Source organism: Taurulus bubalis (assembly GCF_910589615.1).
Source record: "Taurulus bubalis genome assembly, chromosome: 15".
Lineage (NCBI taxonomy): Eukaryota > Metazoa > Chordata > Actinopteri > Perciformes > Cottidae > Taurulus > Taurulus bubalis.
The window spans coordinates 25,434,693-25,456,236 of record NC_136603.1 but is presented as its reverse complement, the minus strand read 5'-3'; the positions used below and the strand labels follow the sequence as shown (position 1 = coordinate 25,456,236).

General features: G+C 43.6%; 1 protein-coding gene across 1 annotated transcript in view; it reads right to left on the bottom strand.

Moving 5' to 3' along the window:
• tmprss3a (transmembrane serine protease 3a) overlaps nt 1-20,981 on the bottom strand; it is a gene marked incomplete at both ends in the record, with an annotated part of 44,563 nt that extends 23,582 nt beyond the window's left edge. The window contains 9 exons of the mRNA XM_079230998.1: nt 3,927-4,092; nt 5,403-5,449; nt 8,068-8,187; nt 9,066-9,189; nt 10,225-10,341; nt 11,765-11,878; nt 18,964-19,183; nt 20,714-20,760; nt 20,915-20,981. Coding sequence (XP_079087124.1) covers nt 3,927-4,092; nt 5,403-5,449; nt 8,068-8,187; nt 9,066-9,189; nt 10,225-10,341; nt 11,765-11,878; nt 18,964-19,183; nt 20,714-20,760; nt 20,915-20,981 — 1,022 coding nt within the window. The remainder of the gene's footprint in view (nt 1-3,926; nt 4,093-5,402; nt 5,450-8,067; nt 8,188-9,065; nt 9,190-10,224; nt 10,342-11,764; nt 11,879-18,963; nt 19,184-20,713; nt 20,761-20,914) is intronic.
• Nucleotides 20,982-21,544: the final 563 nt, after the last annotated feature.

The window sequence follows — 21,544 nt, the reverse complement described above, 5'->3', positions numbered from 1 at the left end:
CATTACCATGTCTCAATATAACAGAGGACTCCTGTGCTAACTTTACTCCCTCCCAGATTGATCAGCTCGTCGATGGTGCTACTGGCTCATTGAGAGTGACACTGGACTTGATAGCCCCTCTAAAAAAGAGGATCATTAAGCAAAGGAGGCTCGCTCCATGGTACAACCCTCAGACCCGCATATTAAAGCAAGCATCAGGAAGCTTGAAAGGATTGGCGTTCCACCAATTCAGAGGAGTCCCGGTTGGTTTGGCGGGATAGTCTGAGAACATATAAGAAGGCCCTCCTTAATGCCAGAGGAGCTACTACTCATCACTAATAGAGAAAAACAAGATTAACCCTAGGTTTCTCTTTAGCACTGCGGTTAGGCTGGCTGAGAGTCATAGCTCGGTGGAGTTGTGTATTCCTATAGACCTCAGTAGTAGTAGTAGTTACATTACATTACATTTCATGTAGCTGACGCTTTATCCAAAGCGACTTACAATAAGTGCATTCAACCATGAGTACAAACTCAGAACAACAAGAATCAACAAAGTACAATTTCTTCAATAAAGTTAAACTACAAAGTGCTATTAGTAATAGACATCTAAGTGCTACTAAAGTGCTACAACGGTGCTACCTTCCTTATTTAAGGTGTAGTCGAAAAAGATGTGTTTTTAGTTTGCGACGGAAGATGTAGAGACTTTCTGCTGCCCTGATGTCAATGGGGAGCTCATTCCACCATTGAGGAGCCAGGACACCAACAGTTGTGACTTTGTTGAGTGTTTAGCTCACAGTGACGGAGCTACAAACCGATTGGCGGAAGCCGAGCGGAGTGAACCCGATTTGTTCAGTCTTGTCAGGGTTAATTTTCAGGTGGTGTGCGAGGGAGGTGTCAGTTAGGCAGAGATTCGTGCTGCTACCTGTGTTTCAGAACGAGAGGATCAGTTGGGTGTCATCGGCATAGCTATGGTAGTAATGTGCATTGAAGAGACATGAGGAGAGACAGTGCTCTCTTACCTCTTACAACACGAAAGGTCCGCAAATCCTCTCCGGCTCTGTGGTTGTCTGACTCGGTGCGTGCCGAGAAAGCTACTATGCGAGCATCGGAAAGGAAATGCCGAAAAATCCAAACATGCTGACGACCTGCTCGCCTATCACTCCCTTCTCTCCTCTTTCTCTGCCTCTATCTCTGCAGCCAAAAGCCTGTTCTACCAATCCAGAATTGAATCCTCTTTTTCTAACCCCAAAAAACTCTTCTCTATCTTCTCCAAGCTCCTTGACCCCCCAGTCTCCCTCCTCCCTCCACCCTTCTACCAAGCCACTTTGTTGACTACTTTACAAACAAGATAGATGACATACGCTCTTCATTTACTAATCCATCTTCTTCTATACCTACACCTCCATTAACTTCCTCCTCTTACCCTTTGCTTTCCTCTTTCACCCCCCTGTCTCCCAATCAAGTTGTTACCCTGGTAACCTTGGTAACCTCTGCCCGCCCAACCACCTGCCCCCTCCCTCTCCCATTCTCCAGTCTATTGCTCCTGACCTTCTTCCCTTTCTCGCCCATTTCATCACCACCTCCCTTTCAACTGGCTGTTTCCCTGACTCTACTTCTTCCCCAGAGTCTTTGTGCTTTCTCGCATTGCAGGTTTCCATGGATCATGGTTATACTGTATCTGGACTATGGTCGGGCCTCCTGTCTTGGTCCGGCCAGACACCCACTGCTAGTAGTATTATTATTAGTCACATTTCTATTATTATTAAAGGTAATTACCATCAGAACCTCTCTATAATCCTTCAGAGATCACTAAAACCAAAGACCATCCATTCTAGATCAAATCATTGCTCATGAAGCTAATGTATTTTTTCCATCTTCTGGGACCTTTGTTGGGAACTTGGTGTGGTTAACGACGTGAGAGCACACAGTGATTTATTTATTTATTTTTCTTTTCTTGTATGACCTCCTTGGAAAAACAAAACAAAAAAGATGTTGATTACAAACAAAAAACTGGCGGAGGAATTAGAAGAGATTTAAAAAATCCCTCAATGTTATGTCCGAGGAGATCAGCAAAGTGGTAGAACAGCAAAGTAATCTCATGGGCGTCATGGAGGATGTCCGTGAGCTGAAGGCCACAGCCAAACAAAGGGACCGGAGGGTTGAACTGCTGGAACAAAGGGTTGATGATTTGGAGCAGATAACTTTGTCATCAATGGGCTGGAAACGAAGCATTATAGCTCTGTCAGAGCTACAGCCAGGGATCTCCAAGGTGAGGATGCACCACCTGTGTGAATGGGTGAATGATGTCATGTAGTGTTAAAGCGCTTTGAGTGGTCGGAAGATTAGAAAAGCGCTCTACAAGTACTGGTCCATTTACCATTACCACCTGAGGAGCTGCACCCTCTCTCAGAAGGAAGAACATTCCCCTTGAGACACAGAACATATCAGCCACACTCTACCACACAAGGATCAAACAAACAAACCTACGATTGTTGCAGGTTGTAAATCCAAAGTATACGGTGGAAGTGTTGAGGCAGTTCAAAAAGCTGTAGGGTACTGGAGTGTATGTAAATGAGTACTGTATCAATATATCAATACTGTATACATGTAGAGATGTACTAACTTCTAAGGTCTTGTAAATCATTTATTGCTCACTTATACTTCCATATTTATCTTATTGTGTGGAGGTGTGGGGGTCAACCTATAAAACATCTATAAATTCAGTCTTGGTACAAAAACGAGCGATATGCATCATGAATAATGCTGGTTACTATGGTTACCTTGAGCACACAAATCCATTGTTTGACAGAGCTCATGCTATGAAATTGAAATTGGTTTGGTTTATACAGAGCTAAAGCAAAGTCACTGCCAGACTGTGTACAAAGGTTGTTTTCAATACATGTGTACATATGATTTGAGATGTTTGTAAGTTTACTGTACAAAAAGCTAAAAAAGGGATTAAAAGAAGATGTATTTCTATTGTAGGAGTTCAGTTATGGAACAACGATAACATGAATGTAAGAATGGTCAACTCATTTTTGATTTTCAAAAGGATTGTTTATAAAACAATTTTTGAGGGTTACAAGTGTGAATATATATGTTTTGTTTTTGTTTTATATCAAATAAATTTAGGATATGAATATATAAGCATTATGCTTCTACCTTTTCAGTCTTTCTTTTTCAGTATATTAGATTGTGATTTTTCTTATCGCATTGTATCTAATAATTGACTGAATAAAAATCAACGCATATAATTCATTTGATGAATGATACATGGACCCAGAAGAGTGTCAGAAAATAGAGCTGTGATTACGATTATGAGCTAATGAGTTTCCTTGCTGCTAGCTGCAGTAATGATGTTTTCTGACTGAAACTCTGCCTCTTGCATATCAATCCAGCCAACATTGAATGGTAACACTACAGCAGGAGAGAATAACATATTCAATATTGAGGACTTTTTAATAACTTTGAGAGCCTTTAAAAAAATAAATATAGTACATGCTTTTTAAGAAACCTGCAAATACCCTGGCTGACTAATCAATTCCATTTTATCTGGCATCAAACACAAACTAACTCTATAAATAGTTCACATTATACAGAGAAATCCATCATCAAATCCTCTCAATTAATCTATGTGTTTATATGCAGTTGATCATTTAATGTGCACTTAATCAACTGTTGAGCAGAGATGGGTTTGAAGTTGTGTTTAGATGAAAGAATTCTGACAGCGGAGACATTCATCAACTGTAAGAACTGCAGTGCTTTTAAAGATTCTTTCTTCTTCTTATTTGTCCTTTAGTGATTTTGATAGCCACACTTTGCCCTGTTAAATGTTCCCATGTGGAACTTTGATTAGCTGCTATCCACAAACTAAATGGTCATTTGCCTTATTACACACCCGTTCTTGTCTTCTGGATGCTTGCACAGTAGAACATTGTAGAACTCACCCATACACACAGTGTGCTGCAGTGAGGACCCAGCGTGACGTTATGATGGAGCCTCCGCACAGGTGTTCACTGCTGAAGTGGAGGCTGACCTGCCACGGGAACTGACCCGGCTTGGAGATGTTACCTCCTACGATACGAGTGTTGTACTGGGGTCTGGAACCGCACTCTGAGGACAGATGCGTAGGTAAGCTCGTGCACCTCCAAAGCATGGATGCAAACACAGTACTAATCCACTCATTCACATGCACTGGATCAATACCATGCTCAGCCTTTATTGAATATCAGTCAGTAACTGTCATGTGTTCCTAAGTTTCTCCTACCATTGAATAGTTGCTGTGGGTCACTTGCCTTAGTACTACAGTAGTAGTAGGTCAAAATAATAATAACATTACAGAACCAAAATAGGGGGAAATATTCAAAGGAAAGCTTAGAATTGAAGTCTGAGAGAGATTAAAGTCTTACATTTTTTAAATATCCTCTGAGTTTAAAGCGGTACAACGGGGAAACAAACTCTTAAATTTACGAGACAAAAACTCAAATCATATGTTATTTTCCACGGAACAGGCTCAATGTCTCTTTTAAGTCTGTATGCTTCTCATAACACGGTGAATGTGGGTATTTCCTTAGTGCTAAATCCAAAGTATAATGGTAAAATGGATGGTGAATGGACTGTACTTGTCATCATCATTCACCCATTCACACCTATTCACACACTGATGGCAGGGGCCAGGGTGCCACCTGCCATCAGGAGTAGCCAACATTCACACACACTGTATCATTTGATTAGTTCAAGCACTGCAGACTTAATACATGCCAAGTTGCTGCGATGAGGTTGATTCAACTTTTTTTTTAACTACAAAATACAAATACGCTGTCATGCCGTAGCGCTGCCAACAAGATGTTTCACTATCTGATGTGATACGATATGATCAGAGGCTTCTACCATCCTAACTGGGAGAAAGTCTGAAGAAAAACATTTAAAACTTAAAATTGTTTCCAGGAACCAAAAAGGCAGTGATGACATCATCGGGGTCATTTGCTCAGACTTGAAGCTCTTTCAGAACCACAGAGGAAAGGACACAACTTTTTACATCAGATCTTTATGTGTTTAAAGCGTACGAATATTGATCAAAAGTATTGAATATGAGAAGTTCTGACCCCAAAGCATACATTTTCATAAATCCAGTTGAACCTTGATACAGGCAAACACCCATGCATAAATATATGCAAGCCACATGCACTCACTCTGCACACACAGGCCCCTCATCAGCTACAGCTACATTAAACCTTTGCTGTCTGCTTCTCAGTTAACTGTGTTTAAAGACTATGTGTTAGCGGGCAAAAGTAACAACACACATACTCCATACGTAGACACAGAAGAAGAGAGACACAGTGCATGCCATGGAAGAACGTACACACATGCAACACATGCTCAAGACTAAAACAAGGTCAGCTCAGTCTGCAGTGTTTTCTCACCCAGACATTTCAAAGTGGTCACCTTCCCGGAGCTGCACTGAGTCTGGCTGTGGAGGGGAAGTCCCAGAGAAACTCAGCAAACATGGCGCAGTGCACCATTTTAAGGTTTTAATGTCAATGACTTTACAGATCAGGAAGCAGAAAGTTCAAGTGGAGAAGAATATTTCTTAGATTGACTCCAACAATCACTGAAGAGCACTTACACCAATCAATGTGAAGTAACTAAGTGCATGTTTACTCATGTACTACTGTTCTTTGAAAGAGAGAGAGAAATATTATACTTATGGATAGAAAATCGTAGGGATGCTGCTGTGCGCTGTTCTTTAACAAAGGTAGGGCAGTAAAAAAGAATGTAAACTTTATTTCAACAATCAAATACATACAAAGCTGTTCTCTCTCCCCTCGTCAGTCCGCCATTTTCCCTTCCTGCCTTCCTTCTTTCCTTCCTTCCTTCCTTCCTTTAATGGAGTGGTCAGCAACCTTTCCTATCCAAAGAGCCATTTTGCCCTTTTTTCCACCAAAAGAAATGTCTGGAGCCGCAAAAGCTATTTGATATCACAGCTTATAAAGTTTTATATATAGTCATATTATATATACACAAACTATAGTTTGTTGTATTTATGAAATTATAGAACAAGAATAAAGACACACATTTATGAAATTATAGAACAAGAATAACGACAATTATTGACATTATATTGCTATTTTACCTTTTATAACAATATCATTGAGGTCAATTAAAAACACAACATGCAGTCCCTTGAGTCCTGTATAGACAGGACTCAAGGGACTGCATGTTGTGTTTTTAATTGACCTCAATGAGTGGCTCATGTGGTAGTGTTTGTCCTCCAATCACAGGTAGCAAGTTTGATCCCTGTTCACCTCAATTGCGGTTTCGATTTTAAACGCATATCTTTTGCTTCGTTTACACTGAGCGTCCTCACTACCCACTTTTAGATCACTGCAAACAAACGGATCCGTTTTCACTAGCGGACCTCACAGTCTCATGAGCTGACGCAGAACCAGCAGCAGGAGTGGAGTTTGGAGACGTGATCCACTTCCTAAAGGTATATATACTTTGCTCAGTTTGCTGCCGAAGTTGAGAAATCGTTTTTTAGAGCTCTTCTGCAGCTTGATACTTTTCATCAGATGCTGTGTGTTTGTTCTGGAAGAGTCTTTCAACATTACATGTTTTGTTGCTTGATAATTTCTCGCCACATATAAAGCAGACAGGTCAGACAGTTATCGTTGGCAGCGAAAGCAAATTAATACGTCCACGCAGAATTGTACTCTACTAATGTATCCGTTGATAGTTTACTGAGGGCGGGGCTCTGTGAGTCATGATGAGCCACCTGCAAGGAAAGCTGCTCGACAGCGACATAATAGGATGTGACGCCATCATAGTTTAAAAGATATTTTAATTGTATTTTCAGTGACCCCAATATCACCTCAAACTCCAAGATAAGAGGTCTGTTTTCCTGTTAGCGCTGCTGCTACTAGCGCTAACTCACCAGCTCGGGCAGCAGCAGCATTAGCAGCATTAGCAGCAGCATTAGTAGCATTAGCAGCAGCAACATTAACAGCATTAACAGTAGCAGCAGCAGTAGCAGCAGCAGCATTAGCAGTAGCAGCATTAGCAGTAGCAGCATTAGCATTAGCAGCAGCATTCGCAGCAGCATTAGCAGCAGCATTAGTAGCAGCAGCAGCAGCAGCATTAGTAGCAGCAGCAGCAGCAGCAGCATTAGCAGCAGCATTAGTAGCAGCAGCAGCGGCAGCAGCATTAGCAGCAGCATTAGTAGCAGCAGCATTAGCAGCAGCATTAGTAGCAGCAGCAGCATTAGCAGCAGCAGCAACAGCATTAGCAGCAGCATTAGTAGCAGCAGCAGCAGCAGCGGCAGCAGCAGCAGCAGCAGCAGCGGCAGCAGCAGCAGCAGCAGCAGCATTAGTAGCAGCATTAGCAGCAGCATTAGTAGCAGCAGCAGCATTAGCAGCAGCAGCAACCACATTAGCAGCAGCATTAGTAGCAGCAGCAGCATTAGCAGCAGCAGCAACAGCATTAGCAGCAGCATTAGTAGCAGCAGCAGCAGCAGCGGCAGCAGCAGCAGCAGCAGCATTAGTAGCAGCATTAGCAGCAGTATTAGTAGCAGCAGCAGCATTAGCAGCAGCAGCAACAACATTAGCAGCAGCATTAGTAGCAGCAGCAGCAGCAGCAGCAGCATCATTAGCAGCAGCATTAGTAGCAGCATTAGTAGCAGCAGCAGCATTAGCAGCAGCATTAGTAGCAGCAGCAGCAGCAGCATCATTAGCAGCAGCATTAGTAGCAGCATTAGTAGCAGCAGCAGCATTAGCAGCAGCATTAGTAGCAGCATTAGTAGCAGCAGCAGCATTAGCAGCAGCATTAGTAGCAGCAGCAGAAGAAGAAGCAGCTTGTAAACCGCTGCGGCTTGTTTCTAAAATGTTTTTGACCAAAATAAATAAAAGCTTAATGAGCTTGAGGAGGCTTCTTTCCAGCCCTTGAGCTCAAAGTAAATGAAGAGCAGCAACACAAACCTCTAGTTGGCAAAGAGTTGCTTGAAAGGATTTGTATGCTGCAAAGTGTCACTGACCATTAGCACAGTTAGTTTGCATGCTTTTCCATTCTTTCAAATAGGGATGTGCTTTCTACCTGAAGGTTGTGGCATTCTGGAGCTTAATGGTCTGTGCCTGGCTCAGGTTCATGGACACCAGGTTGTATTGAAGGTCTTGCTCAATGGAGGTCAGAGAGACGAAGAATGACTCCACATACCTGACGCACACACAGCAACAAAGACAAGCATGATGATGACATTTGAACCTGATAAGTATTTTTAAAATTTTCAGATTAGAAACTCTACTAATTTGATTGTGATAAGATAGGACCTGAACTCAAAATCTAGTGCTAATGCGTGTGCCAGTGCAAAGGAGAAGATGCCAGAGTCCACCATGACTCTTTACTGGATTAAGTGGAAAGTATTTGTGTGCTGAACAAGGTAATGACTCATTTCACTGCAATATCCGGCTTTGACCTTCTTCCCTAGGAAGCCACCAGGCTTAATGCAGGGTGTCCGTCATTTACTCATAACCACTATATATATATATATATATATATATATATATATATATATATATATATATATATATATATATATATATACATATATAAGCACAAGACCTACACAATATAATAATATTAATAATAGAAAAAATATATCATATAGTATTATATTTTAATATAAGTGATGTTATACAGAGACTTGCCATCATATTCGGGGGATAATGTCAGTGACTTTGAGTAAAACACAGACTTCACTTATCCCGTGCACTTTGAAAACTCAAAGTACTTTAACAATACATGTCACTCATTCACACACATTCATTCACACCCTGATGGCAGAGGCTGCCCATCAGGATCTGATCTAATTCACATTCACAACGATGGCACAGCCTTAAGGAGCAATTGGAGTTCAGTATCTTGCCCAAAGACACTTTGACATGCGGCTATCCAATAATTGTTGAGAAATGTCGCTGTGGACAGATGTGTTGGACGATCATATGGATCATTTGAACTGTGCAGGACAATCCAAATCAAGACAACCAAAAGGGGGTTAGGTGGACACGAATCTTCAATCAATAACAAGTGCTAACCTGGAGTATCCTAGCTGCTTGCAGGCAGAGATCCCTAGCCAGTTGTTCCAGCCCTCTGAGCACACTGTCCTCCATGCTCCCCCTCTCTGGACCTGCAGGACCGAGCTCCTCCCACTCAGACGCACTGTCACGCAGACAGAGAGACACAGACAGGCAGAGTTATATTGATAGAGGTGGGCAGAAATCAATAATCAATCATTATGAGGTCCACTTACTAGATTTACTAGCTATTAACTGCATCTCAGTCTTCCTCAGCAAGTTTTTGCTCAGTTGTTGTGGAAATGAATGATGTGTAAGTAGCACCCTTTGGTCATGTGATAACACAACACGTTGCCATATACTGATGCTCACAACTCGTCACACACTGAGGACCTCTTTCTAACGACGCAGCTAACTACTGTATGATGTTTAACTACGATTGGAGTAAACACCTGGTTAACATTGTGAATTCAAACAAAACCACTTCATTAGGTTTCGGAAAAATTTCATGGCTGGGTACGTAAAGCGTCATTTCACATATCTTGAAAATAACCACACCTACATCAGAAAGTTCTTTGTTGATTTCAGCTCAGCCAACACAATCACCTCAATGAAACTGATAAACTTAGCACTCTGAGCAACTGTTTATTAGACTTCCTCACAAACAGAACCCAGCACTTCCTTCTTTCAAGTGTTGAACCCTGGAGCCCCCCAGGCTGTGTGCTAAGACCCCTCCTGTTCACGCTGTACACCCATGACTGCTACCCCACACATGAAGAGGATTACAAACAACTACACTACAGTGACTAACTACACAAAACAACAAAAGCGGCGCAAGAGCTGTTGATGTTGAATCAATTGATGGAGGATCTGGCCAGAGGTGACTTATTATACAGTCTAATAGCAGTGGAACATTCTCCTGTATCATAATATATATATATATATATATATATATATATATATATATATATATATATATATATATATATATATATATATATATATGAAATTGATCTATAAATACTGCAAAACAAACTAATCTATCATCACACGAAACACAATATAAATAAAAAGTTATAATTTACCATATTCAAGCTGTACAACATTAATTGGCTGAGTGATTTTTCTGATTTTGAATACAATATTGTGTTAAGATCAGTGTGTAGGTGTGTGTTCTCACCACAGCCGAGCTCGTCCTCTCCACTGTCACAGTCCACCTCTCCATCGCACTGAGCCGAGGGCCTGATGCATTTAGACGATGAGCCACATCGAAACTTCCCCACACAACTCAGACCCACTGTTGACACACACACACACACACACACACACACACACAAACACACACACACACACACACACACACACACACACAGAAAAAGAGGCTGAACAAATCGAAATTCAATGATAAAGTAGTCATGGTGTGTCCCAATATACATAACTTCTCTTTAAGGAGCAATGGAAGACATTCAGAGCCGTAATATAGCAACCAATAACTATTAGCTATGTAAAGACCTGGTTGAGGAATGTCCACCTGAGCAGAGAATGAAGACGCTGCGCCTGAGTGTGTTATTCTCCAAGCTTCTCCTTGCTTTGTAGAATAACCAGGCCAGCCATGCGTGCTTTAGTGCAGTGGTTCTCAACTGTTCTGACTCATTCTCAACTTCTCAAATGTTTTGAATGAAAAGATGGTGCAGTTTGAACCTGAGAGTACAGAATATGTATGCTAACACAAAAGCAAGTTTAATGATAAACCAAAACGAGCAGCTGGTGGCGATGCTAGAGAGGGAACTATTCCCTTATACGCTCAATTAGCTGCATTTTAATTAAAAACCCTAAAGTGCATCTTCAGGGCACGAGGTATTACAACATACATAACTATTCAGAATCTTCAGCCATTTTTAAACAGACTCAACAGCTTTCATGCACAAACTAAAAAGTCCAACAACTAAGAAGTAGTTTCAAAAAGACTCAAATGACCTAACTTTACCTGAGAACACTCACTCACTGAATCTATGACCAACACTTTACTATGGAACAAGTCACTGTCTGGAGGAGCAGCTTTTCTACAAATTCTAAATAAATTTAACAAAAAGTGCAATTCAAAAGGATTCATATATACAAAATGACCTGGTTGCATTCGTAGCTTTGTCAAGAATTTTCCTCACGACCCCAGAGTTTTTTCCTGTCATGCAGTCAGTGGCTTCAGTTGTGAATTTTATATTCAGTTGGCTGTTTAATTTAATTATCCTAAAAACCTGGAGTCTCCCCATATCAGGATGGTTTGACCCAACCTGGCACACGCTGCTGAAAACATGGAGGGACAAGTGCAAACAAGTTGAAACCAGAGCCGGCAGAAAAATGACACTCCGCTGCATAAAAAAGTCCCTTCAAAATGAAACCATAGGATGAAAAAAAAAAGGCAAAGGCCCACGACCCACTGACGACAGGTCCCACCAGTCCCATCAGAAAGGCAGATAAGCTTTAAGAGTACAAAAAGAAGGCAGGCGCAGGAAGCAGAAAAAACCTTGTAAAATTTAAATTGTGAGACTCTGGATTCACATGACTTATCTGACAATCAAAGTAAAGGTGGAAGTGAGAGAATGAGTCAGTGACTGCACTCCGGGAGTCACCTAAACTATTGATGGAGCAAAAGCAGACCATGCCTCCTTGGCTCCATGAAAGCCAAAAGCACAAAGTTCACACAGCACTTGGCTCCTTACCTCCAAGGCCAAGGCCAAGAGCCAGAGTGACCACCACGATGAGGCACGAAGCCATCAGCAGCTCCAAGCGGTGGGCCAACAGTCTGCTCCTCCAGCTTCCCTCCAAGTCATCCTCTATTAAGACAAAATCCTTTATGAACATCAACAGCTGTTATCATGTGAGACTTCTATAATTCATCAATGCAATTCTATGAGGAACAGGTTTTGGATTTACACACAATACTTGTTCATGGATACGTTCATTGTTAATTTGGGTTTTCTATTTTCTGACATGCAAAATAGAAAATAATACCAGCCTTATTCTTGTATGATTTAAAACACACGACTGAGAAGAGGACAACATGTTCTCATGTAGTTATTTGGTACTAACAGCGTTCATATTTTCCGTACCAACCAGCTGGAAAAACACATGTAAATATGTGTGGTGTAAATGCAACCTAAGATATCGGTGGTATAACATCCTATAACTCACTCACTGCATGTTGGTCAGTCTTTTGCCCTCCAGGAGAGGATTTGTACTGAAGCTAAACACAGCTCAACTACCTGTAAAGCTCTTCATTCATGATCAGCTGGTCATTCGCCTCCAATGAAAGCATCTTAAAAGCTGAATAAAAACACAGACTTGTATTTAAGGTGAGGAAATCCCTTTTCTTAAGGCAAAGTGAAAGCAAAGTGAAAGCAAAGTGAAAAGCTAGAACATGTAACCTATTAATAAACCTCGGTCGATAATGATGCAGCTACTTACCGCAACGGATGAAGTCAAACTATGCGACCGAGGAAGGCCTTGACAGAACCCCCCCCAAAACCCACGGATGGCCTGCATCCGTGTAGACGTTTCTCGTGAATCAGAGAAAGTCACCCTCTCGTTGTAGAGATGTCACACTATCCCCCTGATTCTACGCAGATCTGACATGCCAGTCAGCGCTGCCCCACATAGAACGATGGTTCAATCAGGAGAGACTTGTTCCGAATTCACAATAATTTTATTCCGTTGGTATAACAATGAATAGTACAACAATGAATAGTGCAAAGTCTTTGGCGATCGGACTCTATCCTGAACCAGGATAAACAAGGAGCAGGGACGCTGAGTTCTGACCCGGCCGAATCCCCCTGGAGTCCGGACACTGCTGGTGGTGAAGAAGGGAGTTGCTGTCCTTCAGTGATGAGTGAGGAGTTGACTGCCTGCTGCCTGGAGGTGACCGGGGTGGAGGAGGGTCGCATTCATTTAAACGCTGAAATGACAACTGACAGCACAGAGTAGAGCACACCTTTAAAGTTTGACAGCAACGATCTGATTGGCTTAGAGATACCGTGATGCCTTCGGTTGGTTGCTTACAAGTGGACGCCCCCCCCTGATCAGCTGCTACCGTAATGAAGAAATAGACTGCGATATATGAACGACCCGTAGTGTAGGGTCTTCCTTCCTGAACTACCGCTAAGCTCCATTTCAATCAGGAGAGAATTCACAATAATTTGTTTCTGTTGGTATAACAATGAATAGTACAACAATGAATAGTGCAAAGTCTTTGGCGATCGGACTCTATCCTGAACCAGGATAAACAAGGAGCAGGGACGCTGAGTTCTGACCCGGAAGAATCACCCAAAAAGATGTTATATCAATAAAATAAAGCAATACCTTACCTACAGCAGCAGTGAATGCCGAAGGAAAAGGGGAGTTAATCAGGAGACACATGGCAACATTAGTACACGTTAGGTGAGCTTGCCTGAGTCGCCTTTAACCCAGTGAAGAGTTTCATTTATACACCCCAACCAGTAAGGCGTTGAGACCAGGAAGTAGTCCCGTAAGACCAGGAATTTACGAAGTAGTCACGATAGACAAGAAATCCAGTGGCGGTCACAAGATACCCGGAATGCAGCAGAGGTCACGAGAGACCCGGAATGCCGCGGAGGTCACGAGAGACCAAAGAGGTCACGAGAGACCCGGAATGCCGCGGAGGTCACGAGAGACCAAAGAGGTCACGATAGACCAGGGAGACAGGAGAGGTCACGAGAGACCAAAGAGGTCACAATAGACCAGGGAGACAGGAGAGGTCACGAGAGACCAAAGAGGTCACGATAGACCAGGGAGACAGGAGAGGTCACGAGAGACCAAAGAGGTCACGATAGACCAGGGAGACAGGAGAGGTCACGAGAGACCAAAGAGGTCACGATAGACCAGGGAGACAGGAGAGGTCACGAGAGACCAAAGAGGTCACGATAGACCAGGGAGACAGGAGAGGTCACGAGAGACCAAAGAGGTCACGATAGACCAGGGAGACAGGAGAGGTCACGAGAGACCAAAGAGGTCACGATAGACCAGGGAGACAGGAGAGGTCACGAGAGACCACCGGGGGTCACGATAGACCAGGGAGACAGGAGAGGTCACGATAGACCAGGGAGACAGGAGAGGTCACGATAGATCACCGGGGTCACGATAGACCAGGGACACAGCAGAGGTCACGATAGATCACCGGGGGTCACGATAGACCAGGGAGACAGCAGAGGTCACGATAGATCACCGGGGGTCACGATAGACCAGGGAGACAGCAGAAATCGTGATAGACCACAGAGATTCAGCCGTGGTCACGTGAGACCAGAAATTAAGAAGAGGTCACGTTAAACCAGTAGTGAAATGCAGTGAAAGGCTAGCCTGGAAGGTCAGGCCATAACCGCACTAAGAGATTCCCCAAAATCAATAACATCCCGGAAATATCTAGCCGTAGTCTCAGGACACCTTATTCAACCTGAGATCACCCCTCCCTATGGAGAGGCACCGTACCTGCCAATCCTGCAGGCCTATAACGGACACCACCACCAGTTATATGCATGACGTAGTTACCGGATACTTACAATTTAATGAGTTTGCTTACTAGTATTGTGTCGAGATGGGCAGAGGTAGGAGTTGAAGCAGAGTGACGTCCCCTTGTTGCAGGGGGGATATGAGGAGATGCCTTCGTTTGCAGCCGAAGCAGCAGTCCCTTATTCTAACGTAGGCCCGACTAATGGCGAGTTGATCAGTTGCTATAACTGAGCATTAACTCTAAATTCAGTAACCTGAATTTATCTTCATGATGCCTTTGGAAAAGGAGCGCCCTCGGTCGATAATGATGCAGCTACATACCGCAACGGATGAAGTCAACCTATGCGACCGAGGAAGGCCTTGACAGAACCTCCCCAAAACCCACGGATGGCCTGCATCCATGTAGACGTTTCTCGTGAATCAGAGAAAGTCACCTTCTCGTTGGGAGATGTCACACTATCCCACTGATTGTACGCAGATCTGACCTGCCGGTCAGCGCTGCCCCATCAGCAGATACATACAATTGTTCATATTTGGACATGGAAAACGCCATGTCCCGCTAGCAGGCGAGGACAGCGTCCCATAATGGATGATAATCTTGGCGAAATTGAGCTGCCAGCAGGGAGAGTAACGCTTATTTTCCCGTTCTTGCGCTGTAGTGCGAGCCCCCGTAAAAGCACCAGATTCTGAGCCTGAATGGAGCCACTTGTACTTTATGCCAGGGTCGCTACCAGGCGGACCACGGTCATGGCTGTTAATGCATACTAATTATTGGATGCCTGGTGCAGCGTCCGGAAGAACTTAGTCAAACAACTTCTCTCGTTCTCTGAATTTAATTTCCTTGATCACAAGTAAAGTAACAAGCGCTGCCATCGCGATAGCAATGGGAGTCGCCCAGTCAACACGCAGGTGTACCGTCCAAAAACACCCCGAACAGCCGGAAGTTCGGCTCTTTAATACACGGTTTTCCGTCATGAACATCTAATATTTATAGGCTCTAACTTGGCTAAGAGGAGGAGAATCGTGTACTCATCTTCTCACAAGGATGGAACGTGCAACGACCAGTCTGCTTCCCTAATGTCAATGTACTAATAAACAGGTGTGAGTGTTATAGAGCAAAGCGTGGAACCTTGAAGAACGTTTCTCACAGAACCTTCTCACGGTCAGTATCTGTTAAACGGACCTCGCCCAACCTGAACTCTAATAGACATAAGAATAATGAAATGCAGAATATCTACAGAATATAATGATTCATATTATCATGACCCAGACGCCGTTGTCTCTGGAACAACCACTGATAGCTAATTGAGAATTATACGATTCTGACTGCGATCGTACAGCGGTCCGAGAACACGCCAACCATTACGTTTGCTGTATAGGTTCGTCCGATATGAACTGCGCCTCGCCTGGCAAGTAGGGGCGCCGACAAAACTGCGATCCCGTCGGACCGCTTCCAGCGGCCCTCAAACCTTACACAAGTCCCCTAACCAGTTCTTCCTGTTAGTTCCCTCAACAGTCAACAATCACGCCCTAAGCACCACGACTACCCAGAAACCAAGGATTTCCTACAACACGTAGTTGTAGAGTCAATCAGCTCTCCGATGTGGCGGCGGCCAGGCACCTCCCCTCCTGCACTGGCCATGTAGCCGGTGGAGAGCTACTATGGCGCCTGGCTCTCGTGAGATCATTGTTGACCACGTCGTGCATGACGTCCGAGCACGTCGGGACCACGTCGGCCACACATCCAACCCGCCTGCCTTGCGCACCGATCGCCAGTGACTGATTCTGTGCAGGACCGGCTCATCTCAACCGAGCATGTTGTCCTTTCACGTGAAGCTACTCAGCCAATCAACCCAGTGTGTTTTTGCTTAGCGTTGCCACTCTAGTTAGATTTACCCCCGGACGAGAGACGGGGAAAGAGACCCAACCGGAGAACTACATGAGTCCGAGAGATTATCCACATGCGTTCTCCACAAGAGACTTTGAGCAGCTTTAACCAGCCCGACTGTTCACACAATCTCTTTAAAAGTTGAGAAATGTAACATCATGCTTTTGATGGACCTCCCATCACCTTGATGTACCGACATCAAAGCAGCCGGACAAGTCAGTTAAATCATTTGTAAAATGAAGTACTTTATTTTGAGATGCACATTTCCCAAAAGCTCCTGTTACATGTTTGGATTTAACTGGATCCTATACTACATGAAATAAATAATACTAATAATAATACTTTTAATTGATATAGCGCTTCCGAATGCTCAAGACGCTTACATGCGAAGATCTTTCCTAATTAAGTATGTATCGTCATACTTCCTCCATTTAAAGGAAACCTGATAAACTATCGTTGACATATCTTTAATCGACCGCTCTTTTTATTTGTACATATGATAATCAGTTGTTTGTTCACCACTGCTGGCTACTACAATATGGGACTAATATTGGCCCTTATTGGGATGTTCCGGACTTTGTATGAGGAATTCTCTGACTGGACCAGAATACTGATGCTCTGCGCGCCGTTATCTGTCTGTCATCCACCCTCCAGCGAGGATACACTAAGTGCATCTCTTAGTTATGTCTAAATATGCTTGTAATATCATGGCTGAGTTCCAAATCACGAGAATTCACAGAGAAATCTCCCATATCGACTTGAAAATGCTGCATCGAAGCACCAGACGCGTGTCTGGACCCATCGTTCTGTTGAAACCGATGAGCGGGACACCGCCGTGGTGGCGCCGCCGGTAACCCTGTAGTAGCAGGTGCCGTTTACCAGATTGAAGCGAGCGTCGACGGAGCTGCCTTAGAGGAGCCTGATACTTCCGGCCCGGCGAAGGAAGTTACCTGTTATAATTAATAGCTGCCGGAGCTGAAGAGAGGGAGGCCTTATTGGACCTTCCCAACTGCTGCATCGAAATGTTATTGCTCGGGCAACATGATTTGTACTCTGGCGATGCGCACCCCTCCCGCGACTGGAAGGACGGTTCATCTGATTAAATCAAAAGCATACATTGAGACTCCAGACGCGAGTCTGGACCCACAGTACCTCATCCGTTAAACACCGAGGAGCTGAACAACGTTCCCGTTTATGATGCGCCGCTTTAGCCTGCCGGCTGGAACCGTGTGAAGCCCTGGTGGCGCCGCCGGCTGTAGTAAAATATGCATATGGGATTGAAGTGGGCATCAATGATGTGGATGCAGCTACTCAGCGACTTGTTGAACGCCGTTGTCTACCGTAGAGGAGCGCGCTTCCTCTTCGCTTGGCTAGGCTAAGCCTTACTGAACTTTGCAATAGCATATTTACGTTAGTAACGGTACATGTAGCCAGCTAGCGCTGCTGCTAACACGAAGCTAGCGGGAGATAGCTAACGCTGGCTACAGCGTGTCTGTAAGACTGAACGGTGCGTAATCAAATATTGTCACTATCCCCTTTAACTTTCTTTCAGTGAACTTATTTTACAGAGGATTCAAAGCGGCTAGGGTCCAGTGGACAACATGCAGCCTCCCAGTCCGTCTCTTCCTGTCTCAAGTCTCAAGTGTCAATTCTTCAGTTTTAGGCCCATATTATCTCTTTACACTTGTGCCTTAGGACAATGGTGCCTCATCATATAGAGAGCTGAGATTGTTCTGCAATGTTTGATGTAAAACACATTGGTATCTATCATATGCAAGTGCCTTTAAAAAGGTGAATTTAAGAAATTATGTAAAATCGAGAAAATGACCCTCGACTCCAGAGGGTTAACTCTAAAATGAACACTTAGAAATCAAAGTTTTACTAGATTATGGTCAATAAATGTGGTCAACACAAGTCTCTCACTCAATTCCTCTGGGTTTCCTTGTTGTTCTCACACTCATAGCTCTGCTGAATCCCTTTGGTACTGGAGAGCGTTTATGCTTTTGTTCCTTTACAAAAAGGAAAGGAAAGTCTTCCATTTTGTGTCCATCGCCCTCCTCAAAGCTGCAAAACGCTTCGTAGGGCTGATAACGCCGCTGGATACGCCGCTCGCCGCTCGCTCCAATAGCAGCTGCTCATGTAGTAGTAGAATTATGAAATGCTGAATTCAACTGCACAACAGCTGCTAGTATAGACAACAAGGTCCGCAACGCATGTGTTCAGTAACCCATGTTGAATTACCTGGTAGTCACGACAGGGCCACGTCATCGTGGACACCACGAGAGGAAACCCCGGAGTGTTCAAACTTATCCGTCCTCTGGAGCGTTTTTCAACGTATCCATTTTCGGTGCTTTAAAACTCCAGCCTAGCGTGATCACTCAGTGTACACGTAGCAAAAGATATGCATTTTAAATGGAAACGAAATAGTGTGGGTTTGGCCTAGCTGTGTGCAGTAATCTCTATAACCATGGTTGCATGCACCATTAAGTCTAGAACATCACAGGCTCTCACCGTTGATAAATGGCTGCACCTTGGTGATTGGCATGGTGGGGCCGTGTGCAGCTGAAGGCTCGTCAGGTTTGGTAGAATCGCTCTCCGATTGGGCAAAGCTGCCCAGGGGGCTGACATTCAGTGTGTTGGGGGTCTCAACAGTGGGGAGGTCCTCCTCCGTCACGGAAACCACCTCTATCCTGGAGGGGTCCGGTTGTTGGGGTGTCTCCACCTTAAGTTCCTAAATGCGGGCAAAAGAGATGGAAATGGTCCATATGGCGGATTCATTTATTATAGCAGAGACCAGTGGCGGCTGGTGGAATTTGTTTTTAGTAGGGCCATCATTAGATGGCCCAATTTCAGCAAACCGTGTGATTCAATGCAAAAAACACGCATTACTACTATTCCAACACTTTGACATAATAAGGACATCTTATTAATACAATTCAGTATATTAATATATATATATATATATATATATATATATATATGTACCATACAGATAAGTGGTCCTGCACTTGACTAATGATTTCAAATGTATTGATGAATTCCCCAAACCAAAGAAAGGCATCAAAACGTTAATTATGTTAGCTTACTCCTCATTTGCATTAATAGCGCGCACACACACACACACACACACACACACACACACACACACACACTAGCCAACTCTTACGCTAATTTCATTAAAACATACATATTTATCAGAACTTTAACTAACCTTGTGCCTCTTTGGGGAGTGCTAACAATTTTACTGTTTATAATTTGTATCCAAAACTGATCATATTTTCCATAGCTTTTTGATATTAAATCCGCACACAATGCGACTTCCTTTTTAACTCTGCGAGCCGCCTTTAAAATAAAAGCATCTCATCTTAAAACACGCGAGAGACGAGAACGAGAGACGAGAGACTAGAGACTAGAACGTGCACGTTTATGCCAAATCATTTTGGCCCCAAGCTGAATCTATTTTAGGCCGCTGATTGGATACATTTTATGTCACTCATTTATGTCTTTAATCAGTAATTGGCTAAACTGCTTCTTTGACCCGCCTCTCTTGGGCCAAAACGATTCGGCCAGGCCCCATGGCCATCTATTGGCCGGCAGCCACTGGCAGAGACACCAGTATGGAGACTTATCCAAGATTTCTGAGACATATTTGGGATTAAACTTCTTGCCAAAAGAGATATTTGAGCGAAGGGTTTGACTGGTAGTCCAACCTGTAGCTAGTATCTTGGTGTGGGTCAGTGGTAGGGAAGAAGTTGAGATGCTCTCTGGTCCGAACAAGAACTGTCAACAGTGCAAACAACAATATCAGAGTGCAAAAGGATGCAGAAGGTGGATAGAAAACCAAGTAAGACTGCAGTTCCCTCATACAATCTGGAGGTTTGCTTCTGTTTATAAGGACACGGGAGTTTCTGTACTTTGAAATGAAGGCTTTGCATAGCTTGACACACGGCAATCCCAGATGATTTAATCAAAGCAATATTGAGACTGTGTTCACTGGACAAAAGAATACTTTTCTGTTAGACCACCAGCTGATTATGACTGTTGGGCGGGCTCAGAGTCCCAGGGAGAAGGGTGACCCTAAATGGAGACATTCAGATGAATGAATTGAACTACAGGTCTGAAACCTGCAGCTAACCGGCCCCCCAGGGGGTCTGGGGCCTCACACATTCAATCAGTTCACAATGATATGAAACAAAGGATTTGAGGTCAATCAACTGATTGTTCCAGCGCTAACTTCTTTCACAAAATGTTGTCCACTTACTGTTGTGGGAGTTGATGTGTCAGGGAGAGCAGAGTTGGCAGCAGGACCTGCAAAACAAGAGATGAGAAGTTGTGGGATAAGTGGAGATGACAATGATAGAGGAAAGATGGGAAAGTAGGGAAAGAAGTTCAAATTAAATAAGGAATCCTCAGGAAAAAAAAGGATAGTTGAGTTCTATAAACCAAGTTTTTTCCAACATACTGATCTCCACGGAGCTTTTTGTCATGGTGCCATTGTCCTCACTCAACTGCGCTTTGTCTAAGACCATGTCCCCTCAACTCCCTTTTTCTGTTCTTCTTCCTCTCTTTCGCCCTTGACTTTCCTCTCTATCTCGCTCTGTTCTAATGGCTGCCCTCCTGCCGTGCCCACTCTTTAGTACAGAGACACCTGATCAGGTGAGTGCTCCACTCAGACTGGGGATCGAATGACCCTGCACCTCCCACTCTGTGGATGGATTACATACTCGTGTGTCCCTTACTTGTCTTGGGAGTCGGATGGGGAGGCGGGTGGAGGAGAGAAGCTGCTGGCCACTGTCCATCTGCTTTCCAATACAATACAGGTATATCAGTTATATGTCTCAAGATATAATTCAAAGAGCCACACGGATAGTTCTGATTATATGTGACAAGGTTTCCTTCATTTCTGCTCCTATTCATGAGGGTTGAAATAATTACTGAAATGTCCCCTGTGCAGTGGATATTTGCATTTGAAAAACTCAACAGTTTTCATGGGGACTATTTCTTGAGCAGAAAGTGTTAACAGTTTAGTGTGTGGGTTGTTTGTTGGGTGAGGATAGACACAGAAATGTAGATCTCAAATTAGGGCCAAACT